This window comes from Hyla sarda, chromosome 3 (genome assembly GCF_029499605.1).
Source record: "Hyla sarda isolate aHylSar1 chromosome 3, aHylSar1.hap1, whole genome shotgun sequence".
In the NCBI taxonomy this organism is placed as follows: Eukaryota; Metazoa; Chordata; class Amphibia; order Anura; family Hylidae; genus Hyla; species Hyla sarda.
Window position 1 is genome coordinate 283,838,380 of NC_079191.1, and position 23,592 is coordinate 283,861,971.

General features: G+C 39.0%; 1 protein-coding gene across 1 annotated transcript in view; it reads right to left on the minus strand.

Moving 5' to 3' along the window:
* The window catches only part of PLG (plasminogen), a 131,044-nt gene extending 108,470 nt beyond the window's left edge, over positions 1-22,574 (minus strand). Inside the window, exons 1-7 of the mRNA XM_056563615.1 lie at positions 22,132-22,574; positions 19,861-20,300; positions 18,173-18,228; positions 17,475-17,532; positions 11,082-11,217; positions 9,513-9,619; positions 1,015-1,129 (exon numbers count right to left, since the gene is read on the minus strand). Coding sequence (XP_056419590.1) covers positions 1,015-1,129; positions 9,513-9,619; positions 11,082-11,217; positions 17,475-17,532; positions 18,173-18,228; positions 19,861-20,300; positions 22,132-22,574 — 1,355 coding nt within the window. The remainder of the gene's footprint in view (positions 1-1,014; positions 1,130-9,512; positions 9,620-11,081; positions 11,218-17,474; positions 17,533-18,172; positions 18,229-19,860; positions 20,301-22,131) is intronic.
* Between the last annotated feature and the right edge of the window lie 1,018 nt (positions 22,575-23,592).

The following is a 23,592-nucleotide window of genomic DNA, read 5'->3' on the forward strand; positions in this document are numbered from 1 at the left end:
TAGATGAAGCATGTGAGGGGTGCGAAATAGCTATCACCTACATTGTCGGCGTCCCTCTCCTATAATGCTGCCTTGCTGTATGTTTCTGGTTGCACAAAAAATGACACTGATTCTTTGCCAGACGGGTGAGTGTCTTTCTTAAATTCTATTATTTCATTACTATGTTACTATGACTATAAATTGAAGCTGCAAATCTGTGTATTAATTGACTAAACTTGACATTGATTACTTGCTCCCTCCTTCTGCCATGGGTTATGTGATGGTTTCAATTCAGTTACTAACAGTATGTGATCAAGTCATGTGACCTGCGCCATGTGAAGAACTGTTTTAAATAAGTACAGGCATGATTTCTTTAATTTTAGATTAATGTAGACTAAAACTAAATCACATCCTAATGATTGCGTCGAAAAATATGAACCCTTCATTATTCTGAACAGAGCAATTGAAATGAACAACTTATTTTATGGTCCATAGCTTAAAAGGGATACTCCGGTGCTTAGACATCTTATCCCCTATTCAAAGGATAGGGGATAAGATGCCTGATCGCGGGAGTACCGCCGCTGGGGACCCCCGTGATCTTGCACGCCGCACCCCGTTTATAATCAGTCCCAAGAGCGTGTTCGCTCCGGGTCTGATTACCGTCACGTCTCTGCCCCCCGTGTGACGTTACGCTCCGCCCCTCAATGCAAGCCTATGGGAGGGGGCGTGACAGCTATCACACCCCCTCCCATAGGCTTGCATTGAGGGGCAGAGCGTGATGTAACACGGAGGCGGAGGCGTGACGTCAGACGCCGCCGGCCCTGTGGTCGCCGGTAATTAGACCCGGAGCGAACACGCTCCGGGGACTAATTATAAACGGGGTGCCGCGTGCATGATCCCGGGGGTCCCCAGCAGCAGGACTCCCGCGATCAGGCATTTTATCCCCTATCCTTTGGATAGGGGATAAGATGTCTAAACATTGAGGTACCCCTTTAATATACACTTATACAGAAATTCTATATTATTGTTTTATACTTTGGTGTGTGAGGAGTAGTTGCTGTCCAATCCTGGCATGTTTTTCCAGAACGTGTTTTAGATTCAGTTCCCCTGTAATTTTTTCCATCTCCTGTAAAGCAGTTTTCAAGGTAAACTATAAAAAAAAATCCACATTAATAGATGATGTGCAAACATACAAACACATATTTTGTTTTCAAATTCTTTTACCTTTATAGTGCCAACATACTTTGAAGCACTGAATAGAGCTTGACATTACTAATGTTAATGCTTGTCCCCAGTAGAGCACGGAATCTAAACACAAATTTATAAACTTACCAACATTAATGGTGCATTCACACGTATGCATAATTGATGCAAAGGATTTTCTGCTGCAGATTTCAATGTAAACTAAATGACTTTTACATTCTGTGAATCAAATCTGTGCAGTATCCTGTAAGTGTGAATGTACCTTTGAGGGGTATTCCAGTGAAAGCCTTTTATTTATTTATTTATTTTTTTTTTTTTTTTTTTTAATCAACTGGCACCAGAAAGTTAAACAGATTTGTAAATTACTTTTATTAAAAAATCTTAATCCTTCCAGTACTTATCAGCTGCTGAAGTTGAGTTGTTCTTTTCTGTCTGGCAACAGTGCTCTCTGCTGACACCTCTGCTTGTCTCAGGAACTGTCTAGAGCAGGAGAGGTTTGCAATGGGGATTTGCTCCTACTCTGGACAGTTCCTCAGACTGACAGAGGTGTCACCAGAGAGCATTGTTGTTAGACAGAAAAGAACAACTCAACTTCAGCAGCTGTAGGATTACGATTTTTTTAATACAAGTAATTTACAAATCTGTTAACCTTTCTGGAGCCAGTTGATATGCCCAACATTTTTTTTCACTGGAATACCCCTTTAATTCCCATTTGATCACACCCAGCCCTATGATCCCTTCACATTCTTTACCTACCCTGTAGCCATTACTGTGGAGGGAATTGGAGTACAGCTCTATTTAAAGTTTTTTTGCAAATACTTTTTATATATTGTAGATAATGACATTATATTATATTTGGAATATACATTGGTTTAAAAAAAAAAATAATTTTGGTCAATAAAATGATGTCCCTGCAGCAATTGCTTATGTGTCTCTGTGAGAAGACCGAATACAGGAAGTGAGGGTGGGACAAGCAGCGCACTGCACAGCCTGCTGTGTGAGCCGGGGGCATGTCACAGAGCCTCAGTGCACAGAGCCCTCCTTGTCCACTACACTTCATGTATTTTGTCTCTGTACAGGGACACACAGGCAATAGCTGTAGGGACAAGCCAGGACTTTCTTACTCAAAAATATACAAATTTTTTTACCAATGTTTAAAAAAAAAAAATATATATATATATATATATATATATATATATATATATATATATAACAGTAATCCAAAAGAAACAGCACCCCAAAAAAAGAGAAAAAAAGCGGTGCACGCAGAGCCGGACCTTGGTTAATGGTCCTATATGTAATATAAATTAGTAGAATTCCGCAGCACACAATCCAAGTAGATGAAAAAAGTGAAGTTTTATTCCATAAACAGGTGAAAGTTACAGCGACGTTTCAACCAGCTCTCCTGGTCTTTCTCAAGCATAACACAAGTGAACAAAAGGACCCATTTTATGGGCTATACAATTACAAATCCAATTTAGTGAAAAAAAGTACAAAATCAATATAAAGTGTACAAAATTCAAACAGTACATCACATGAACAAGTGTAAAAATATGTGTCAAATATATCTATATTCAATACATTATACGAATATAAACGTGAATCCCAAAATCATGTAAAATCCCTAATAAGGTTCTGATCACCTATTCAGAACAGATGTGTGAAAATTAAAAAATCATTAAAAAGCAATATTTGCAGTAACGGATCTGGGGATCACTCACCGCCATGATGGAGAATGTAAGCGTGGGTGAAAAGTGACTGCGCATGTGCGCCCAGGTACTATAGCGGAAGTCAGGGGATGTATCTAACATGTAGTCATGGTGACCATGTATGTACTGAGAGCGTCGGCCCTACTGCGCATTCTCATGGTGTTCCAAGCCTCGCTCTCATCTCAGGAGCTCCGTCTCCCACTGCGCACGCGCGCAGTGTTCCAGGCCTCGTTCTCATACCTATCAGCTCATCTGACGTCCCGGTCACCATGGTAATGTGTCATGTGATAGAATGGTAAGTAAACAAATGAAAAAATATATAAAGATAAGAAAAAATGAACCAAAACAAAAATTAAATAATAAAAATAATCAAAATGAAAATGGGACGGTCTAGTTATTTAAAGTATTCATACAGATCCCACATATACATTGAGACGTGTGGCTGCAGACCCGAGTAGCGGGCACAATGAAGTGTCCACACTCTGATCCGCTGGAGCACGGCATCCAGTGGTAGCCATAATCTGAGGTCACCACTGCAACCAGCTCTCTATTCCACCACATATGCCCTAATCCTAGGTTAAAGAGGGGGACTGTAATTAGATTACTGGAACTGCATCCAGATATGACTCATCCCATAGCTGTTGGCAACAGCAAAATTAAAAAATCAAAAGGAATATAAAACAAATAATTAAAAAATAATGATAATAATAATAATAAAAGATAAAAAATAAAAAAATATAATGAAAAAAATAATAATAATATAAAATAAAAATAAAAATAAAAAATAAAAATAAAAAATAAAAAGAAAAAAAATGAACAGAATACTAAATAAAATAAAATTGTGTATAATGATATGGTGTACTACATATATTATATGTATATCAAAATTAATGAATATCACATATGTAATATACATCCCCGACTTCCGACAAAAAATATCTTACGTGTAGTACGTCTTTTGTCGTCTATGTCTTGTGGTGCCCGTGTGGTCTCCTGTATGTGGGGGAGACCACATGGGACCTCAAGACTAGACTGAATCAACACAGATACTCAATTCGTAAGAATAAACTTGACCTCCCGGTGTCTAAGCACTTTACAGATCTTGCACATAGTGAAAGGGACCTGAGATTCATGGTCTTAGACCATGTACCCCCTTTGAAAAGAGGGGGTGACAGGCAGGGACGTCTGAAAAGACTTGAACTTAAGTGGATATATATTCTTAATTCTTTGAGACCTCATGGTTTAAATGTTGATTTCAAAATTTCACATAGGGTGCTAGGCAGGTAATAAGTCCTGGACATTCTCTGAGTTAGGTTACATGTAAACCGGTGTATACAACACAAGTGATATGACTATTTAGATTTTTGGAATATTTCCTTTTAGAAAATATTATTAACCTTGTTCTTTCTCTTTCTTTTTTGCAGTAACCGGAGGGGATTATTGTCACTCACGTTTATATAAAAATGTTCCGTTTATTCATTTACAATAAATAACACTCAATCTAGTTATTGTTTGATATTTTTTGTCGGAAGTCGGGGATGTATATTACATATGTGATATTCATTAATTTTGATATACATATAATATATGTAGTACACCATATCATTATACACAATTTTATTTTATTTAGTATTCTGTTCATTTTTTTCATTTTTTTTCATTTTATTTTTTATTTTTATTTTTTATTTTTATTTTTATTTTATATTATTATTATTTTTTTCATTATATTTTTTTATTTTTTATCTTTTATTATTATTATTATCATTATTTTTTAATTATTTATTTGTTTTATATTCCTTTTGATTTTTTAATTTTGCTGTTGCCAACAGCTATGGGATGAGTCATATCTGGACGCAGTTCCAGTAATCTAATTACAGTCCCCCTCTTTAACCTAGGATTAGGGCATATGTGGTGGAATAGAGAGCTGGTTGCAGTGGTGACCTCAGATTATGGCTACCACTGGATGCCGTGCTCCAGCGGATCAGAGTGTGGACACTTCATTGTGCCCGCTACTCGGGTCTGCAGCCACACGTCTCAATGTATATGTGGGATCTGTATGAATACTTTAAATAACTAGACCGTCCCATTTTCATTTTGATTATTTTTATTATTTAATTTTTGTTTTGGTTCATTTTTTCTTATCTTTATATATTTTTTCATTTGTTTACTTACCATTCTATCACATGACACATTACCATGGTGACCGGGACGTCAGATGAGCTGATAGGTATGAGAACGAGGCCTGGAACACTGCGCGCGTGCGCAGTGGGAGACGGAGCTCCTGATATGAGAGCGAGGCTTGGAACACCATGAGAATGCGCAGTAGGGCCGACGCTCTCAGTACATACATGGTCACCATGACTACATGTTAGATACATCCCCTGACTTCCGCTATAGTACCTGGGCGCACATGCGCAGTCACTTTTCACCCACGCTTACATTCTCCATCATGGCGGTGAGTGATCCCCAGATCCGTTACTGCAAATATTGCTTTTTAATGATTTTTTAATTTTCACACATCTGTTCTGAATAGGTGATCAGAACCTTATTAGGGATTTTACATGATTTTGGGATTCACGTTTATATTCGTATAATGTATTGAATATAGATATATTTGACACATATTTTTACACTTGTTCATGTGATGTACTGTTTGAATTTTGTACACTTTATATTGATTTTGTACTTTTTTTCACTAAATTGGATTTGTAATTGTATAGCCCATAAAATGGGTCCTTTTGTTCACTTGTGTTATGCTTGAGAAAGACCGGGAGAGCTGGTTGAAACGTCGCTGTAACTTTCACCTGTTTATGGAATAAAACTTCACTTTTTTCATCTACTTGGATTGTGTGCTGCGGAATTCTACTAATTTATATATATATATATATATATATATATATATTTATATATTGTAGATAAATACAGCACACCAAAAAAGACCAATAAAGTGCGGTTTATTCCATGATGCAGAAATACCTTTTTCAAGTAGCGAGAGGCTACTAAAATATTGTATCTCTGCACCATGGAATAGAACGCTTCTTTATTGGACTTTCTTGGTGTGCTGCATTAATCTACAATTTATGAAGCTTGGATTGCCCAACCACGATCCTATACCTGTATGCACCAGTTCTAGCTTTTCCTTTATTGGATGTGCTGCTTCTATATGTACCACATATTAGTAACACTAGAAGCTGCAGCTTGTCCCACAAAAAGAAGCAATCCCATATAGAAGGAAATAGATGGCACTTCGCAGTGTGGATGACGTAAGGATTTTATTCACTTACGTGAGGCAGAACAGCAACATCAGTGCAAGGGGAGGGAGCAGACAGATTGGAACAACGTCCGTTTCGCAGCTACCTGCTGCTTCTACTGGTTAGAAGGAACCAGTAGAAGAAGCAGATAGCGGCAAAACGGACATTATTCTAATCTATCTGCTCCCTCCTCTTGCACTGTTGTCGATGTCCTGCCTCACGTAAGTGAATAAAATCCTTACCTCATCCCCACTGCGAAGTGCCATCTAAAAAAAACTATATAAGGCCCCTTTCACACTGCCGGTATGCTCCGGCAAATTCGGACGTCAAACTCCCTTTTTTTTTTTTTGCAGTTTGACGGCCGTAATTTTGCCGGAGCATACCGCCAAATAACGGGTCCCGATGGACCTCATTGTATTCAATAGATGGTGTTATTTTCGGAGAGAAAAGCCAGAGAAAGAGACGGTGCAAGCACAATTTTTCTCCAGCTTTTCTCGATCCTAAAATAACAGGCTTTACACTGCCGGAAACAACCAGCAGTGTGAACGTAGCCTAAATTGGGTAATTGTACCGACCGGTAAAATAAAGATAGCATGTCAATTATACCACACAGTTAACAACATTAAAAATAAAAAATCACAACATAATTTTTCTCATCTTGTCTCCCCTTTAAATGTATTAAAAATAATGTACCATTATAATACATTATAATGGTAACAGTAGAAATTATAGCTCATAATGCAAAAACACAACTCAGTCAGCCAAAAAGTAAATAAATTATGTTAGAATATGTCAACAAAAAAAAAAATGTTTTTGTCTTTTTTAAATGATGTTGTTGTGCAAAAGGAAGAAAAACATAAAAAAAAAAAAACTATATAAATTGGGTATTGCCATAATTGTACTGGCCCACAGAGTAAAGATAACATGTAATTTATACCTCACAGTAAACACCATAAAAAATATATCAAAAGCAATGACAAAATTATTTTTTTCATCTTACCTCCCCTAAAAAATTGATAAAAACTGACCAAAAAGTTAATTTAAAATTTCAAAATTTGCAACAATGCTTTTAAGCCTGTGAAGGGTAAAGACTGTGAAGGGATCATAGGACTGGATATGATCAAATGGGAATTAAAGGGGTATTCCAGTGAAAAAAAAATTTTTTGCATATCAACTGGCTCCAGAAAGTTAATTAGATTTGTAAATTGCTTCTATTAAAAAATCTTAATCCTTTCAGTACGTATGAGCTGCTGAAGTTGAGTTGTTCTTTTCTGTCTAAGTGCTCTCTGGTGACACCTGTCTAGGGAACTGTCCAGAGTAGAAGCAAATCCCCATAGCAAACATCTTCTACTCTGTGCAGTTCCCGAGACAAGCAGAGATGTCAGCAGAGAGCACTGTTACCAGACAGAAAAGAACAACTCAACTTCAGCAGCTGATAATTATTGGAAGGATTAAGATTTTTTTAATAGCAGTAATTTACAAATCTGTTGAATTTTCTGGAGCCAGTTGATATTTAAAAAAAGTTTTTTCCTGGAATACCCCTTTAAACTGCTTCCTCATGGATCCACTTTTGGCTTTAGCTCAAAAACTGCAGTGGCAGTTTAAAAAAAAAAAAAAAGTGGAAACAAAGCCTATAAACTAGAAGAACATTCACCAAATGATGTAAGCATAAAGTAGACATTTTGTAGATGTGAATTATTAGCAAATATTTGTATTTGTTTTAAAGCAGATTGTCAAATTTGATAAAATGCTATTTTTTTCAAAATTTTTGCAAAATGTTAGACTTTTCACAAATAATAGCTGAAGGTATTGACCAGAATTTATCACGTACATAAATTACAATGTGTCACAAAAAAACAATGTCAAAATCACTTGGATAAGTGAAAGCATCTTAAAGTTACTAGCGCTTAAAGGGGTACTCCGGTGCTTAGACATCTTATCCCCTATCTAAAGGATAGGGGATAAGATGCCTGATTGAGGGAGTCTCGCCGCTGAGGACCCCCGTGATCTTGCACGTGGCACCCCGTTTGTAATCAGTCCCCAGAGCGTGTTCGCTCCGGGACTGATTACCGTCACTCCCCTGCCCCATGTGATGTCACGCTCTGCCCCTCAATGCAAGCCTACGGGAGGGGGCGTGATAGCTGTCATGCCCCCTCTCGTAGGCCTGCATTGAGGGGAGGAGCATGACATCACACGAGGGAGGGGGCGTGACATCACACGCCACACGCCCTGTAGTCGCCGGTAATCAGTCCCGGAGCGAACACGCTCTGGGGACTGATTACAAACAGGGTGCCGCGTGCAAGATCACGGGGGTCCCCAGCGGCGGGACTCCCGCGATCAGGCATCTTATCCCCTATCCTTTGGATAGGGTATAAGATGTCTAAGCACCGGAGTACCCCTTTAAAGTAAGACAAGCCAAATTTGAAAAACAGACCAAAATGTAATTAACCCCTATAGGACCATGGGTTTTTCTGTTTTTGCACTTTCGTTTTTTACTCCTCACATTTTAAAAATTATAACCCTTTTAATTTTGCACCTAAAAATCCATATGATGGCTTATTTTTTGCGCCACCAATTCTACTTTGCAGTGATATCAGTCATTTTACCCAAAAATATACGGCGTAACGGAAAAAAAATCATTGTGCAATGAAATTGAAGAAAAAACAAAAATTTTAAACTTTTGGGGGCTTCCGTTTCTACGCAGTACATTTTTCGGGAAAAATGACACCTCATTTTGATTCTGTAGTTCCATATGATTAAAATGATACCCTACTCATATAGGTTTGATTTTGTCGTACTTCTGGAAAAAATCATAACTACATGCAGGAAAATGTATACGTTTAAAATTGTCATTTTCTGACCCCTATAATTTCTGTATTTTACCGTGTATGGGGCGGTATGAGGGCTAATTTTTTGCGTCGTGATCTGAGGTTTTTAGCGGTACCATCTTTGTATTGATCAGACTTATTGCTTTTTATTCATTTTTTCATGATATAAAAAGTTACCAAATATACGTTATTTTGCACTTTGGAGTTTTTTTGCGCGTGCTCCATTGACCGTGCGGTTTAATTAATGATATATTTTTATATTTTGGACATTTACGCACATGGCCATACCACATATGTTTATATTTATTTTTATTTACATGTTGTTTTTTTTATGGGAAAAGGGGGTGATTTGGACATTTATTAACTTTTTTGTATACACTTTTTTTTTGCAGTGTTATAGCTCCCATAGGGAGTTTGCTGTCAATATATGAATTATACGAGATGTTTTGTCTAAATGAAAGTGAATGTACGTTTTTATTGTTTTGCTCATACATAGTTATTCCTACAGTTTTTTAAAACAATTTAGTATAATAAATACTTACTTTTTTTCTCATATAGAGCTATATCATTTCTTCTGTGTACAAGTGATGATTTCTGGTTGTCCATGAGTGTGACACAAAATTGATTTTTTGTGCTATACAGAAATGACCTGAAATAAATGTTAGATTTGGTAAACTAAAGTCGTGAATGGAAGGAAAGTAAATAGGTGAACTAAGCTTGTCTTTTGCTGACTGAGGTATAGATGAACAGCCCAGTCAGTTCTCTTTAGATTACCTATCACAGTTGGCCAGTCACCATAAATGTCTTAAACAAAAACATTATTATTTATTCACAATCCTTATTTAGAAATGGTGTAATATACAAACACAATTATTTACAGCTAATTGGGATATCAAAGGGCAATTAGAATGAAATACTATACACATGAGGGGCAGATGTTAATTCTATTTGTTAATTCTAATTTCTAATTGTCCACTCAGTTTTCTTTTTCCATCCACAGACCCATATGAGGGCTTGTTTTTTTTGCGTGACCAAGCGTGACCAATTGCACTTTGTAATGAAACCTTTTATTTTACCATAAAATGTACGGTACAACAAAAAAAAATTATTCTGTGGGAAAATTTGAAAGAAAAACACAATTTTGCAACTTTTACAGTCAACCGTGACCTTTGAGTCATGACTGTTGCTTTTGTAAAGACAGTTCATAATGTACTAGAACATTCAAACTAGAGTGAACTGCAAACATCAAACATTTGTGCCTTGCATTATATTTGTATCCTTCAAGCATTTTATGCTGTTGTCTTGTAAAGAAAGAGAAGGTAATATTTTTCTGTTTTATCCAATACTATTTATTACTATCTCATTACAGGATGAATATTTGACCTCCTGCTTAAAGAGCAACTCTTGCATCTTATCTCATGTTACTTACAGAATATTCCGTTAATGTTTACTAGGTTGATGATAAAAAGTGCAGTGTTACATTGTCACATATATGATTTTACAGCACTTTTTTTTTTAGAGAATTTGTATATATTGACCTAATAAAGACAGTTCAGTCCATGTGCTGCCTTCTTGTCTTAATTTATATTCAAAAGAATATCCATTTTAGGAAGGATACCTGAACTTTTGTGATAAAGAAGATGGAGAGGCCATTGTGTTCTGGCTACTGTCCATTGAGTGCTCTGGGCACACTATAGCGCATGATGTAAACTGAGATGTTAGGGGGCAATTTTATAATTTTATCAAAATTATTGTTTGTGCCAAGTCTAAACCTCTGTTTTGTGCCTGCTGAGTGGGCAGGGCTTATTGCAACACCACCTTTACCTACAATGTATGCCTGATAACAGTAGGTACATTGTGGTTGAACTCTATGCCAACTGTGAAACACAAGTCTGGTAAATCCACCCTGTAACTGTACATACACCCTGCTTTCTTTGAGTTCTAGGAGTGGCAGTGTGGGTTGCTTGTGTTACATATATTACTGAATTTTTAGCATGTGGGATGGGTGGATGGCTCCTTAATACATAAAAGGTTCAGAGTGTTTTTTATGTTCTAGTACATAGTTTAAGTATTTCTCTTTGGACATACATTACTTTTTATGTACTACTTACCTACAAGTGAATTTCTGTTCTGCATCACACATTTTAGCACATTCTAAATCATTGGCTTTAGTGTAAATTGCTCTCTCTCTACCCACCATCCATGCTCCTTCAGTTTTTATGTAGGCATCAAGCTCATCACCGAAAACTACAAAACAAAATCATTTTTGTTTATTGTAGATCCCTCAGCAAAGATTAAATCTGTAGGATGACTCTAGGTTCAGCGAATGTAAATAACCACTGATTAACTTCCATATGAAGTACTGTACATTTTATTATACACAAAAAAACGATGCATGTATAATGGCAAAATGTAGCCTTTAGACCGAAAAAAGTTTCTTACTTCTGGTAATGTGTAAACAATATACTCTTCTAGTATTTAATTTAGTTAAAAACAACTAAATTAATAAAATTATATCTGTTATACATGTTTTGCAGATAGTACTGAAAGGAACACTATCACCTGGTTCACCCACACTAGACCCAATACATGAGGTTATAGTGCAAGTAAACTGTATTAAAATGAGGTATAAACCAAATCCACAGTCCATTTGCAGAGATACACCTGTTCTTAGCCGGCAATGCAGGCTGAATCAGCATGCTCAGCATCCCTGCCTCCTCTCCGTGTCCTGCCTTCATTGCACAAAGCCGGTGATTAACATAATAGCATTGATGGCTCATAATCACCAGAACCATACCAAGGATCTGGGTAAGTATTAGATTATTTTATTCTGGTTTGTCCACTCTATAACCTTTGTATTGAGTCTAGTGAAGGTGAACCGGCAGTCATTTTTGCTTTAAAGGGGTATTCCAGTGAAAAAACATTTTTTTAAGTCACCTGGTCCCAGAACGTTAAACAGATTAGCAAATTACTTCTATTTAAAGATCTTAATTCTTCCAGTATTTATCAGCTGTTGTATACTCCACAGGAAGTTCTTTTATTTTTACATTTATTTTCTGTCTGACCCCAGTGCTCTCTGCTGACACCTCTGTCTGTCTCAGGAACTGTCAAGAGCAGGAGCAAATCCCTAAAGCAAACCTATCCTGGTCTTGACAGATCCTGAGACAGACAGAGGTGTCACCAGAGAGCACTGTGGTCAGACTGGAAAGACATTTTTAAAGAAAAGAACTTCCTCTGTAGTATACAGCAGCTGATAAGTACTGGAAGGATTAAGATTTTTAAATAGCAGTAATTTACAAATCTGTTTGACGTTGTAGCACCAGTTGATTTAAAAAAAAAATGTTTTTCACCAGAGTACCCCTTTAACCCCTTAAGGACTCAGCCCATTTTGGCCTTAAGGACTCAGACAATTTAATTTTTAAGTTTTCATTTTTTCCTCCTCGCCTTCTAAAAATCATAACTCTTTTATATTTTCATCCACAGACTAGTATGAGGGCTTGTTTTTTGCGCGACCAGTTGTCCTTTGTAATGACATCACTCATTATATCATAAAATGTATGGCGCAACCAAAAAACACTAATTTTGTGGGGAAATTAAAACGAAAAACGCAATTTTGCTAATTTTGGAAGGTTTCGTTTTCACGCCGTACAATTTATGGTAAAAATGACGTGTGTTCTTTATTCTGAGGGTCAATATGATTAAAATGATACCCATTATTACATACTTTTATATTATTGTTGCGCTTAAAAAAAATCACAAACTTTTTAACCAAATTAGTACGTTTATAATCCCTTTATTTTGATGACCTATAACTTTTTTATTTTTCCGTATAAGCGGCGGTATGGGGGCTCATTTTTTGCGCCATGATCTGTACTTTTTTTGATACCACATTTGCATATAAAAAACTTTTAATACATTTTTTATAATTTTTTTTTTAATAAAATGTATTAAAAAAGTAGGAATTTTGGACTTTTTTTTATTTTTTTTCGTTCACGCCGTTAACCGTACGGGATCATTAACATTTTATTTTAATAGTTCGGACATTTACGCACGCGGCGATACCAAATATGTCTATAAAAAAATTTTTTACGCTTTTTGGGGGTAAAATAGGAAAAAACTGACGTTTTACTTGGGGGAGGGGATTTTTCACTTTTTTTTTACTTTTATTTTGACATTTTTTTTACATTTTTTTTTACACTTGAATAGTCCCCATAGGGGACTATTCATAGCAATACCATGATTGCTAATACTGATCTGTTCTATGTATAGGACATAGAACAGATCAGTATTATCGGTCATCTTCTGCTCTGGTCTGCTCGATCACAGACCAGAGCAGGAGACGCCGGGAGCCGCACGGAGGAAGGAGAGGGGACCTCCGTGAGGCGTTATGAATGATCGGATCCCCGCAGCAGCGCTGCGGGCGATCCGATCATTCATTCAAATCGCGCACTGCCCCAGATGCCGGGATCTGTATTGATCCCGGCACCTGAGGGGTTAATGGCGGACACCCGCAAGATCGCGGGCGTCGGCCATTGCCGGCGGGTCCCTGGCTGCGATCAGCAGCCGGGATCAGCCGCGCATGACACGGGCATCGCTCCGATGCCCGCGGTTATGCTTAGGACGTAAATGTACGTCCTGGTGCGTTAAGTACCACCGCACCAGGACGTACATTTACGTCCTGCGTCCTTAAGGGGTTAAAGAGCTATGTCAGAGAAAGAGCAACTTCTGCAATGGCAGACAAGAGGTGACTATCTGGCTCTAATTTACTAAAAGTGTTGGGTTTTTACTAGTGTGAAATGTTGTTTCCAACTTGCAGGATTCCGCTCTATTTACTTTGGGGATTCACAGATTTACAGGTCGGGAACATCTTTTTCTTGGTGGAAATTCCGAGCCATTTATTTACAGGATTTTCTGTGAATTCAATAGTAAATAGCTCAGGTTGTGAATCCACGCCCCCATTTCTACCATGCCCCATTCCCATCTGACCATGCCCCTTTTCAGGTTAATAGGTTTATTTTGGCACACTGCACCACAAATTCTGGTGTAGCCACAATAGTGTTGCATGATTAATGCAGCTGCACATATCTTTCACAAGGGAGAGCTAAGGCCATGGTGACCAACTAAGTTAGGGCAAACACTTTAAATTAAAGCGGCAAACACACTGTAGAAATGTATGCCATATCAATGAATTCCATCCAGTTCAGTGAGGTGGGTGCTGGCTGCTGAATTTATGTGGTTAGTGCATAAAGAGGTGGGTAAGCTACTGTGCAGCTATCTCTATTTTCTTGTATAGAGGCTACAGGAACAGCTGATCAAGGTTGCCCAACTGTTTTGCGACTCAAATAAATGTGAATGCAGAAAGCCACACATATGTGCAGCTACCTTTTCTGAGCAGAAAGTGCAAGTGTTATGGCTTATCCTGTGGCTATGGCATAAATTATTAAAGTGAGACTACACTACTCTGTTAAGATTACATTTTTTAAGTACAAAGCTTCAAAAAACAAGTAAAAATTATGTTAGCCTTCTACAGTGCCGGTTTGTATAGTACTTACTTTTTACAACTTGTTTTAATCAACAAATCATCATAGGACATTGCTAGGTGATATTCTTATTTTAGAATCAAATGCTTATAGTGAAGAAGATGCTATCATGTACAGCCAATGCTTTTTCACAAATGAGCATGCAAATAGCAAATGTATATAGCAACAGTTATAGCAACCCATCATTTAACATTATATTTAAAAGTTAAAAGTAAACTCAAATAATTCCCTTGTTCATATAGGTTTTTAATATTATTTAAGGATTAGACAGGGTGATTAAATTAAAAGAGTCTGTATAAATTTATCTAAAGTTTCATCCCTCAAGTGGTGCCTTTTTGCTGCAGAAATATATAGATTGAACAGATCAGAACATATATGAAAATTGTCCCGGGATCAGATCTAAAAAATCTATTTTATCTATTTTATTCTAATATAAAATTGTAAACTTAGACATCTTTTGTTGTACTAAAATGTGTTATGCTAGATTTTCAGAAGTGTTTTGTTATATGTGAAACACATTTACAAATATATGCATAATGCTGTCTATTTTGTCCACATTGCCCTTATATGCTGTAATATCAGTCCAAATGCACAATATGGATTTACTGACAGCTTATAATATTATTGCCAAGAAGTATAGAAAGGTCAAGTCAGAGATTACTATACATTTAATTGTTTTGCTGAATCAAATAGATTATAATTTTCTTGGCATCTGAAATAAGTGCCTATATTGGACAGTGGTTCTGTCATTTGACAATCTTGCAAACTTAATTGATCAGTTAAATTAATAAATCCTATGCATTTGAGGTAAATTCATCCGAGAGGATCCATACCAAAGAGGCAGAGGCTATAAGTAAATATGAGGCCCTAGTTCAGGATATCCTCTTCCTTGACATGGGCAATTTGGTCAAGCCCAATGATCCACAGTTAAAGAAGCCCTGAATTATAAATAATGGAACACAGAAATTTATATATAGCCTATACATCAATAGGGACAAAAATAATGCACATAATTACAAATATTATCTACATATTTTGACTTCTTTGGGCTCAGTAGACATAAATATTCACAAAAAATAACTAAACAACTAAGCATTCAACAGTTCAAATGACACTGAAATCACTTACCTGCATAAGGCAAGAAAAGAAGGATGAACACAGATTTGCTAGTGATCATTTTAAGTGAGTTTTAAGAATGAGTTGAGAACACTAACTAAATTGCACTTTAATGGTGATGGACACAAAAGTCAGTTTAGCAAACAGAGTCGCAAGCCCAAATCAATCATTATCGAAGTGACCTCTGGATATTTATGCTTTAAATTGTTCAAACATAGCCTTGAAAGGAAGTGTCGTAAGCCTCTATTTACGGTCTATGTTTGGTAAGAGGAGTGTGTAAATCTCTCTCTCTCTCCAAATTTAAAATTTTGAAATGCATACCCTGATTAAGGCTATCTTAGAAAAGTATACAAACCAAAAACTTATGTTATCTGTGTATCACTCTTCTTATTTTTATAGATGTTTCTATGACTAGTTATAGCATTTTGGGGAAGATTTATCAAAATATGTGCAGAAGAAAAGTTGACCAGCTGCCCATAGCAACCAATCAGATTGCTTCTTTTGTTTAAAAAAAAAAAGGCCTCTGAAAAATAAAAGAAACAATCTGATTGTTTGTTATAGGCAGCTGGTCAACTTTTCTTTTGCATATAGTCCATATTCTCAAGAAGTGCTGATAATACTATACTGTTAAAACACTTAATAGAATGAACATTAAAAATTAAGGATACATCCAAACATGGGATGACGGATTAAACATCTGAAGCCTTTGAAGTATAGGTACTATTAGTCATAGCTATGGCTAAGTGTTTTTAATACTCAAAATGCATCAGATGTTTAATCTGCTATGCCATGTTTGGATGTATCCTTCATTTTTAGTGTCAAACAGAGAAAATGTATTAAAGAATTCACAGAAATTGTAAATACAGCTTACACAGTCAAATAGAAACGACATGTTGGTATAATGGGCAAATCCCTAATCATAACAAAAGGTATGGAAAACCAGAAGGGGAAGAGGAGGTGGATTGTATGGGCAAAGGCAATGGGAGTACAGTAAACCAATACACTAATGTGTCATAGCAAAGAGGTTGACAGCACAAACAAACAATATTGGAAAAAAGATGTGCATATGGACCAGGGACAGAGTGCATCAAAGACAATTACAGAGAGATATAATATGACATATCCATCCCGTAGGAAGAGTTGATCCACGGTTTCCAGACCTTGTCAAATTGTGAGACAGTATAATGTTTTTGATCTTCGTAACAACCATATTAAGAGATAATACGGGGTGCGCCATTTAGCAGCCACATGAATTCGTTCAGCTAGTAATATAAATTGAAGTAAATGAAATTTAGCAAAGGACAAACCCAATAAACATACAGCAGGGTCTAGATGGCAGTCAAAATTCAATATAGAGGTAACAAAGTCTACAATTCTACACCAAAAAACAGACACATGCTGGCAGGTCCGCCAAATATGTAACATGTTACCAGTCATCGGACACCCACGAAAACAAAGCCGATGGGAATATAGCATGTAGCCCAGAGGGAACATAATAAGTCCTATAAAGGATTTTAAGGGCCATTTTGGTCAAGGAAGTTTGCCAACTCCCTTTATTTAACTGAGTGCAACAATCATGCCACTGAGAGAGAGGCAAGGAAATTTGCAGATCTTCTTCCCATTGCGTCATAATTAACAATTTTCGAAGGCTGATTTAAGGCAGAGTATATAAGAGAAAGAGTGCCTAAACGTATGTAGAGTATAAGGCTAAGGCTTAAAAGAAATACCTCGGTCGAGATAGGAACAAGCGAGCGTAAGTAGGAGAAGATCTGAGAAAGATGAAGAGATTCTTCAGGAGTGGGGTGTATCTTCTAAAAATAAAAACGGGGACATTAATTGTTTTCTCACCAAAAAGTGGTGGAGCAAAAATCGTTTTTGGGAAAGCCACCAAGAGAAATCCGCAGATCTGGAGGAAAAAAGGGATTAGCCAGTAGGGTAGTAACAGGAGAGATAGGGGATTGGAGCTTGAGCTTGAAACAAACCGAGCACCAGAGAAGAAGGGAATGTAGAGAGACAGTAGCAGGGTAGGGTACATAAGGAAAGACTGAAGAGACAGACCACATTAGAAATTGTAAAGTATAGACAGAGAGTAAGTCATTTTCTAAGGAGACCCAGCGTGGACATGAGGAGGGGGCATTAAATAGAAGGAGTTGAGCCAAGCGGGCAGAGGTATAATAATGGGTGAAATTAGGTATTGAGAGACCCCCCCAGCCTCTTGTGATAGATAATACTTCTCGGAATCCGTGGTCAAAGACCCTGCCAGATGAAACTAAAAACATCACTCTGCAATATTTCATTGGAATAGGCAGAGTCCAGAATAAATAAAGAAGTTTAGGTAGGACTACCATCTTCACAGAGTGAATATGTCCCAGCCATGAGATGTGAGGGAGGTTCCATTTGGCTATGTCTTTCCTAATAGATTTATAAAGAGGTAGGTAGATAAGCTTATAGAGTTCCTCTAGAGAAGAAGGGAGAGAGATACCCAGATATGGTATGAAAGAAGAGGAGGGACAAAGATGAAAATTACCAGAAATTAGATCACGTACTTGAGGAGGAGTGTTACAGAAAAGGATCTCTGATTTGGTTTTATTAACAATCAAGCCTGAAACGGACGAGAAAGATCTAAGATATAAGGGTGAATAGCAGGTCGTCAGCAAAGACATTAACTTTATACTGAGAGGATCCTATGGGAGCATCCTTAATATCAGGGTTAGCACAGATGAGACTCGCCAGGGGTTCCATAACCAAGGCAAAAAGGGCCGGAGAAAGAGGGCCCCCCTGGCTAGAGCCGCGTGAAATTGGGATCAGAGAAGGAGTGAGGGAGGGTAATTTAAGATAGGATACTGGATTTGAGTAAAGCATGTGCAGAGCCTCCACAAAAGCACCAGAGAATCTCATTGAACAGAATACCAAACTAGTATGGCCACGACACAGTGTCAAAAGCCTTCTCAATGTCAAGGCCCAATAGGGTAAGAGGGGTGTTAGTCGCAGAGGCCCATTGAATAACATTCAAAACTTTTCGGATATTATCTGGTGCCTGTCTGCATGGAATAAAACCTACCTGATCGTTGTGTATGAGGCTAGGCAGCAGGCCATTAAGGCAGTGGACAAGGATGGATGTAAAGAGTTTGGCGTCTAAAATGGGATGGTAATTGGAAGGTAAAAGGGGGTCCTTTTACCCTGCAGAAATTCAGGGGGCATAGGAGAGCTGGACATTAGTTTATTATAATAAGAGACAATAAGGGGGGGGTTAATAGGGAGCTAAATTTTTTGTAGTAGAGGGCAGAAAGGCCATCCAGGCCAGGCGCTTTACCCAACTTCAATCAAAGATCGCTACATCAACCTCCTCAGCAGTGACAGGAGAATTAAGGGAATCTCTAGCAGAGGGGGAAAGAGAAGGAAGAGAGACAGAGGACTAAAAAATGAAATAGAAGAAGAGGTAGGTAGGGAGCTCAATTCCCATAGAGTGACAAGTAGAAAGAGTGGAAAACAGAATAGATATGTGATGGATCTGAAGTGAGCACCCCCGGCTTCAATTGTATCCTATGCACCTTGTTGATTCTCTGCCAATTTCTCAGCATTGTAACACTCACGTTTCAGAAGACAGGAACTCCGGTGGATGTGGATCCGCTGGGCCTGTGTGGCAGATGGCTCAGACCGTAGCAGGGAGCGGAGTCCTGAGCCCGCCGCAAAGCGGGATGGACTTGCTGTGGCAGGCAGCTCCCAGGTCACTACACCTGGCACGGCCTTACCACACAGGCGGCTGAGGACATTCGAGGCACAGGAGGGATAAGGCAGCTCCTAGTCAGGATAGCAGAAGGTCAAGGCAGGCAGCACAGTAGCGTAGTCAGGACATAGCAGGAGGTCAATAGGCAGGCGACAGAGGAGCAAGGTCAAGTCACAGAGTAAAGGATCAGATGCACGGCAAGGCCACTCTCATGAATGCTTTCTCTCAGGCACAAGGCAACAAAGATCCATCAGGGAAGGGAGGAGGGTGGAGGAATTTATCAATGAGCCACAGGTGAATTACATTAATGAGCGCACTAGCCCTTTAAATCTTAAAGCTCCGGCGCACGCCCTAGGGGATGGGGACACACGCGCCGGAGCAGAGAAGCAGAGGCGAGGGCAGGAGCAGCACCAGGTGAGTGACGGACTAGGGCTCGCATGCGGGCGCATCCCACGATGTAAGTCCCAGCCCTGCCTACAGCAGCAGGTAATGGGACCATGCGCTCACATCCAGCGTGTGCCACCAGACTACATAACGTAACAAGCATAGAAGCAAGAAGGCGGTCAGGTTTATTGGCCCATTTATAATAAGTGGTCTGTGTCCAGCAGAGAGCCTTTTCAGTGCCGTCAGATAAAACAGCATCAAGCTGGAGTCTGGTAGTACATAATGCCCAGAGTAAATACATAGAGGGATTGAGCTGGTGTGCTACCGCCAGTCTGGCAAGCTTATTTTCTAATGTAGCTTGAGCTTTTGTTTGATCACGTTTTAAGTGAGAAGCCATAGAGATGATTTTCCCTCTTATAAATGCCTTCTGTGCCATCAGCTGAAGATGTAGAGTAAGAGGAAAAATAGTCAGAGAGGTTGGATTAAAGTTGAGTGCGAACATGCGGTCTGCAGAGAAGCGACTCATTGAGACGCCATGAGAAGGGAGTAGAGCAGTGGGTCCCCTAAGCGAAAATCAGAAACAACTAAGTCATGATAGGCCAGGCACAATGTATATGACGGGCATAAAGAAGGTGGAATAATGTAACAGAATCAGTAAGAATCCAGTCAATTTGTGTGTACAGTTGATGTCCAGGGGAGTAATAGGTGTATCCCTTCTGTTATAGGTTATGTTCCCTCCAGTTATCGGCCAAATCAAGATCAGCAAAGGTCTGAATCAGGAGTCTCTGCTCAGCCCCAGTGCATCTAAAGGAGGAGGGACTGGACCTGTCCAGCATGCCATTGAAGACCAGAAATGACCCTCTGGATGACTGTGGGTACATGTAAGGGTAAAGGGAAAGGAATTCTATAATAGAGTAACTACACCCTTAGATTTTGTCTGGAAGGAAGCTACATAGTAACGGGAATAATTCTTGTGCAGAAATGTTGGGTAAGAAGAGGTGGTAAAGTGGGATTCCTTAAGATTAATTATATTGGGATCGTGTCTGAGGAAATCAATAAATGCCTTCTTCCTCTTAAGTGGGGAATTAAATCCCCTCACATTGTGGGATAAGACATGACACATAAGGATGGTAAAACAAGAAGCTAAAAAAGGGGTGTTGACCAGTAAGTAAGACATAGAGAAATAGAAAGCCAGATGGGTGCACTCCAGAAAACAAAGAGCAACAACATGGAGAGGAAAAAACAGAGCCAACAAGGTATGATGTACAAACTCAGGAAATAGATCAGAGGGAGAAGGAACAAATGGGGACAACAAAACAAATACACAAGAACATCTGGAGGACCATAACTCTAGTCCACCCCAATGACCAGTACATCCCGGGAAGTAGGGCAGCAAGTTAATCCACCCCCACCGGGATCCCCAAAGGAATGGCATCACTATGATAAAACAATAACAGCAACAGGCTTATAAACAGAAAAAGCTAAGAATATACAGGAGAGGGAGGGATTCAAGAGAGAGTGGGAGTAATAGAAAAAGCAATATATATAATAAATGTAGGACAAAAAGAAAAGGCGAGAAAGGAAGGAGGAGAGAAAATTGGAAATAGGAAGACATTACATAATAACAACAGCATGAAGCCCCAAATATGCAGGTGTATACGCCTGTAAGAACCATAGGAGCTCAGGTAATGCAATAAAAAAAAAAAAAACATTATAATGGTAATCAACATAGCTACCCCCAAGGAGAGTGGAGGTAGGAGGTATCTGGACGGCAGGAGTAGGAAACAGTCAGAAAACAGCCGAACTAGATAAACTTACAAATAGAAGGAGTTCAGAAAAAAAGGAAAAAGGTCCATTCATCCAGGCTTGTATGGTTGAGAGCGATGGCATTTATGTGGAACATCAGCGCTTTGCCATAGCCTCTTGAGAGTAGATGAACAGGAGGCCAGTGTAGCATGCTCATCATAAGGTATGTCCTCATGGTGCAGGATTTCCATAGCCTCCAATGGGGTACGCACAGTATAAGAATGATTGCGCACTTGGAATTAAAGATTGAAGGGGAAGCCTCAACGGTATTTGATTTTGGCCTTTTGTAGAGCCAAGGTGATAGGTCTCATATTTCGCTGTCTCTCCAGGGTCGACGGTGCTAGGTCAGCATACAAGTTGACGGCAGGCAGCATATCTGAAAGCGGTGAGACATTGCAGGCAGTTTGGAGAACTTTGTCACACATTTCTGGGTAATGCATACGAAGTACGACATCCCGGGGAACATCAGGATTTTTAGGACGACCTAGCGCTCTGTGAATGCGATCCATGCGGAGGAAAGACCTATCGGTCTGAGGCAGCAGTGCGGAGAATAAGTCCAGAACCGTGGTGTTTAAGTCTGTAACTTACTCAGGTAGGCTGCGGACATTAGCTTTGTGGGACAGGTTCTCAAGATCCTCTATCTTGAACTCAGGCAGTTCCAGTTTATCGGTGTGGTCAGTTATAAGGGTCCTATCAGCCTCAATAGCTTCAGCCAGGTCATCCGCCCTTATCTCTATCTCGGAGACTTTATTGCCCAAGTTGCCTACCTGCTTGGAGAAGTCTGCCACAGCTTTAGAAAGTCCGGCCTTGAACATCAGCTGGATGGATCGGTAGAGCACCGATGGATTCATCGGGTCAGCAGGCATTATAGGTAACAGGGAGGTGTCAGCAATGTCTTCCTTCTCAGGGACGGCAGGGCTAGATGCGCGTGAAGGAGTCGGTGCCATATTGGATTTTGTGCCGGTCCGGAAGATTTTGGGTATAGTCTGTGATAACAAGCGCTGAGAGCCCCCAGCTCGACTCTTCTCCATCTCCACAGGTTTAGCCTGTGTTTAGGGTATATGTTGCCACTTTGGATCTGATAAATCAGCACTGAGATAAGCTAAATCCTGGCAGGTGGTGCGGAGCTTACAGGGAACGTGTCCTTCCTAGCGAGCCATGGACATGTGCCCCCATGTATTCTTCAATTTTAATATTCATTCAATAGAGTCTTCTGGTTTCCTGCATATTTAATGTGCATTTAATAAAGTGAAGTTTTTATCTGGGGGTTTGATGTTCTGGACATCATGTATTACCTTTGTGAATTATTTGTGAGCTATTTCACTCACAGCTAGTGCATGTACATGTGGCCAAAGAAGTCTACCTTTTGGTGAGATAATTTTTTTGTTTCAAATTTCAGTTCTTCAAATGACCCTTTGTCAGGCATAATAAAACATTTCTGAATAACATTCTTATATGCCCTTTATCTGGAAATCACATCTTAAATAAAAAAAAATGCCATTACACACAATAGTTAAAATCATCAAAAGCATAGTAACAAATGTTATTGCTCTTATTCTACTTCTCTAGCAAAACATTTTGGTTAAACAGCATATACTGTAATCCACATACTTAAACTGTCAAGTGACTGGGGAAATGGTATATTTTCCATGAGTATTGTCAAAGCCAGTGTTAGGATTAGGCAGGCTGGATGTGGATCCTCTGTGTCAGCGAGGGATTGGCGTGGACCGTGTCGGTGGACCGGTTCTAGGTTGCTACTGGTATTCACCAGAGCCCGCCGCAAAGCGGGATGGTCTTGCTGCGGTGGTAGCAACCAGGTCGTATCCACCGGCAACGGCTCAACCTCGCTGACTGCTGAGAAGGCGTGGGACAGAAGGACTAGACAGAGGCAAGGTCAGACGTAGCAGAAGGTCAGGGCAGGCGGCAAGATTCTTAGTCAATGGAGATAGCAAGAGGTCAGGAACACTGGTAAGGCAAACACTGTAAACGCTTTAACAAGGCACAAGGGCAACAAGATCCGGCAGGGAAGGGAAGGGGAAGTGAGGTTAT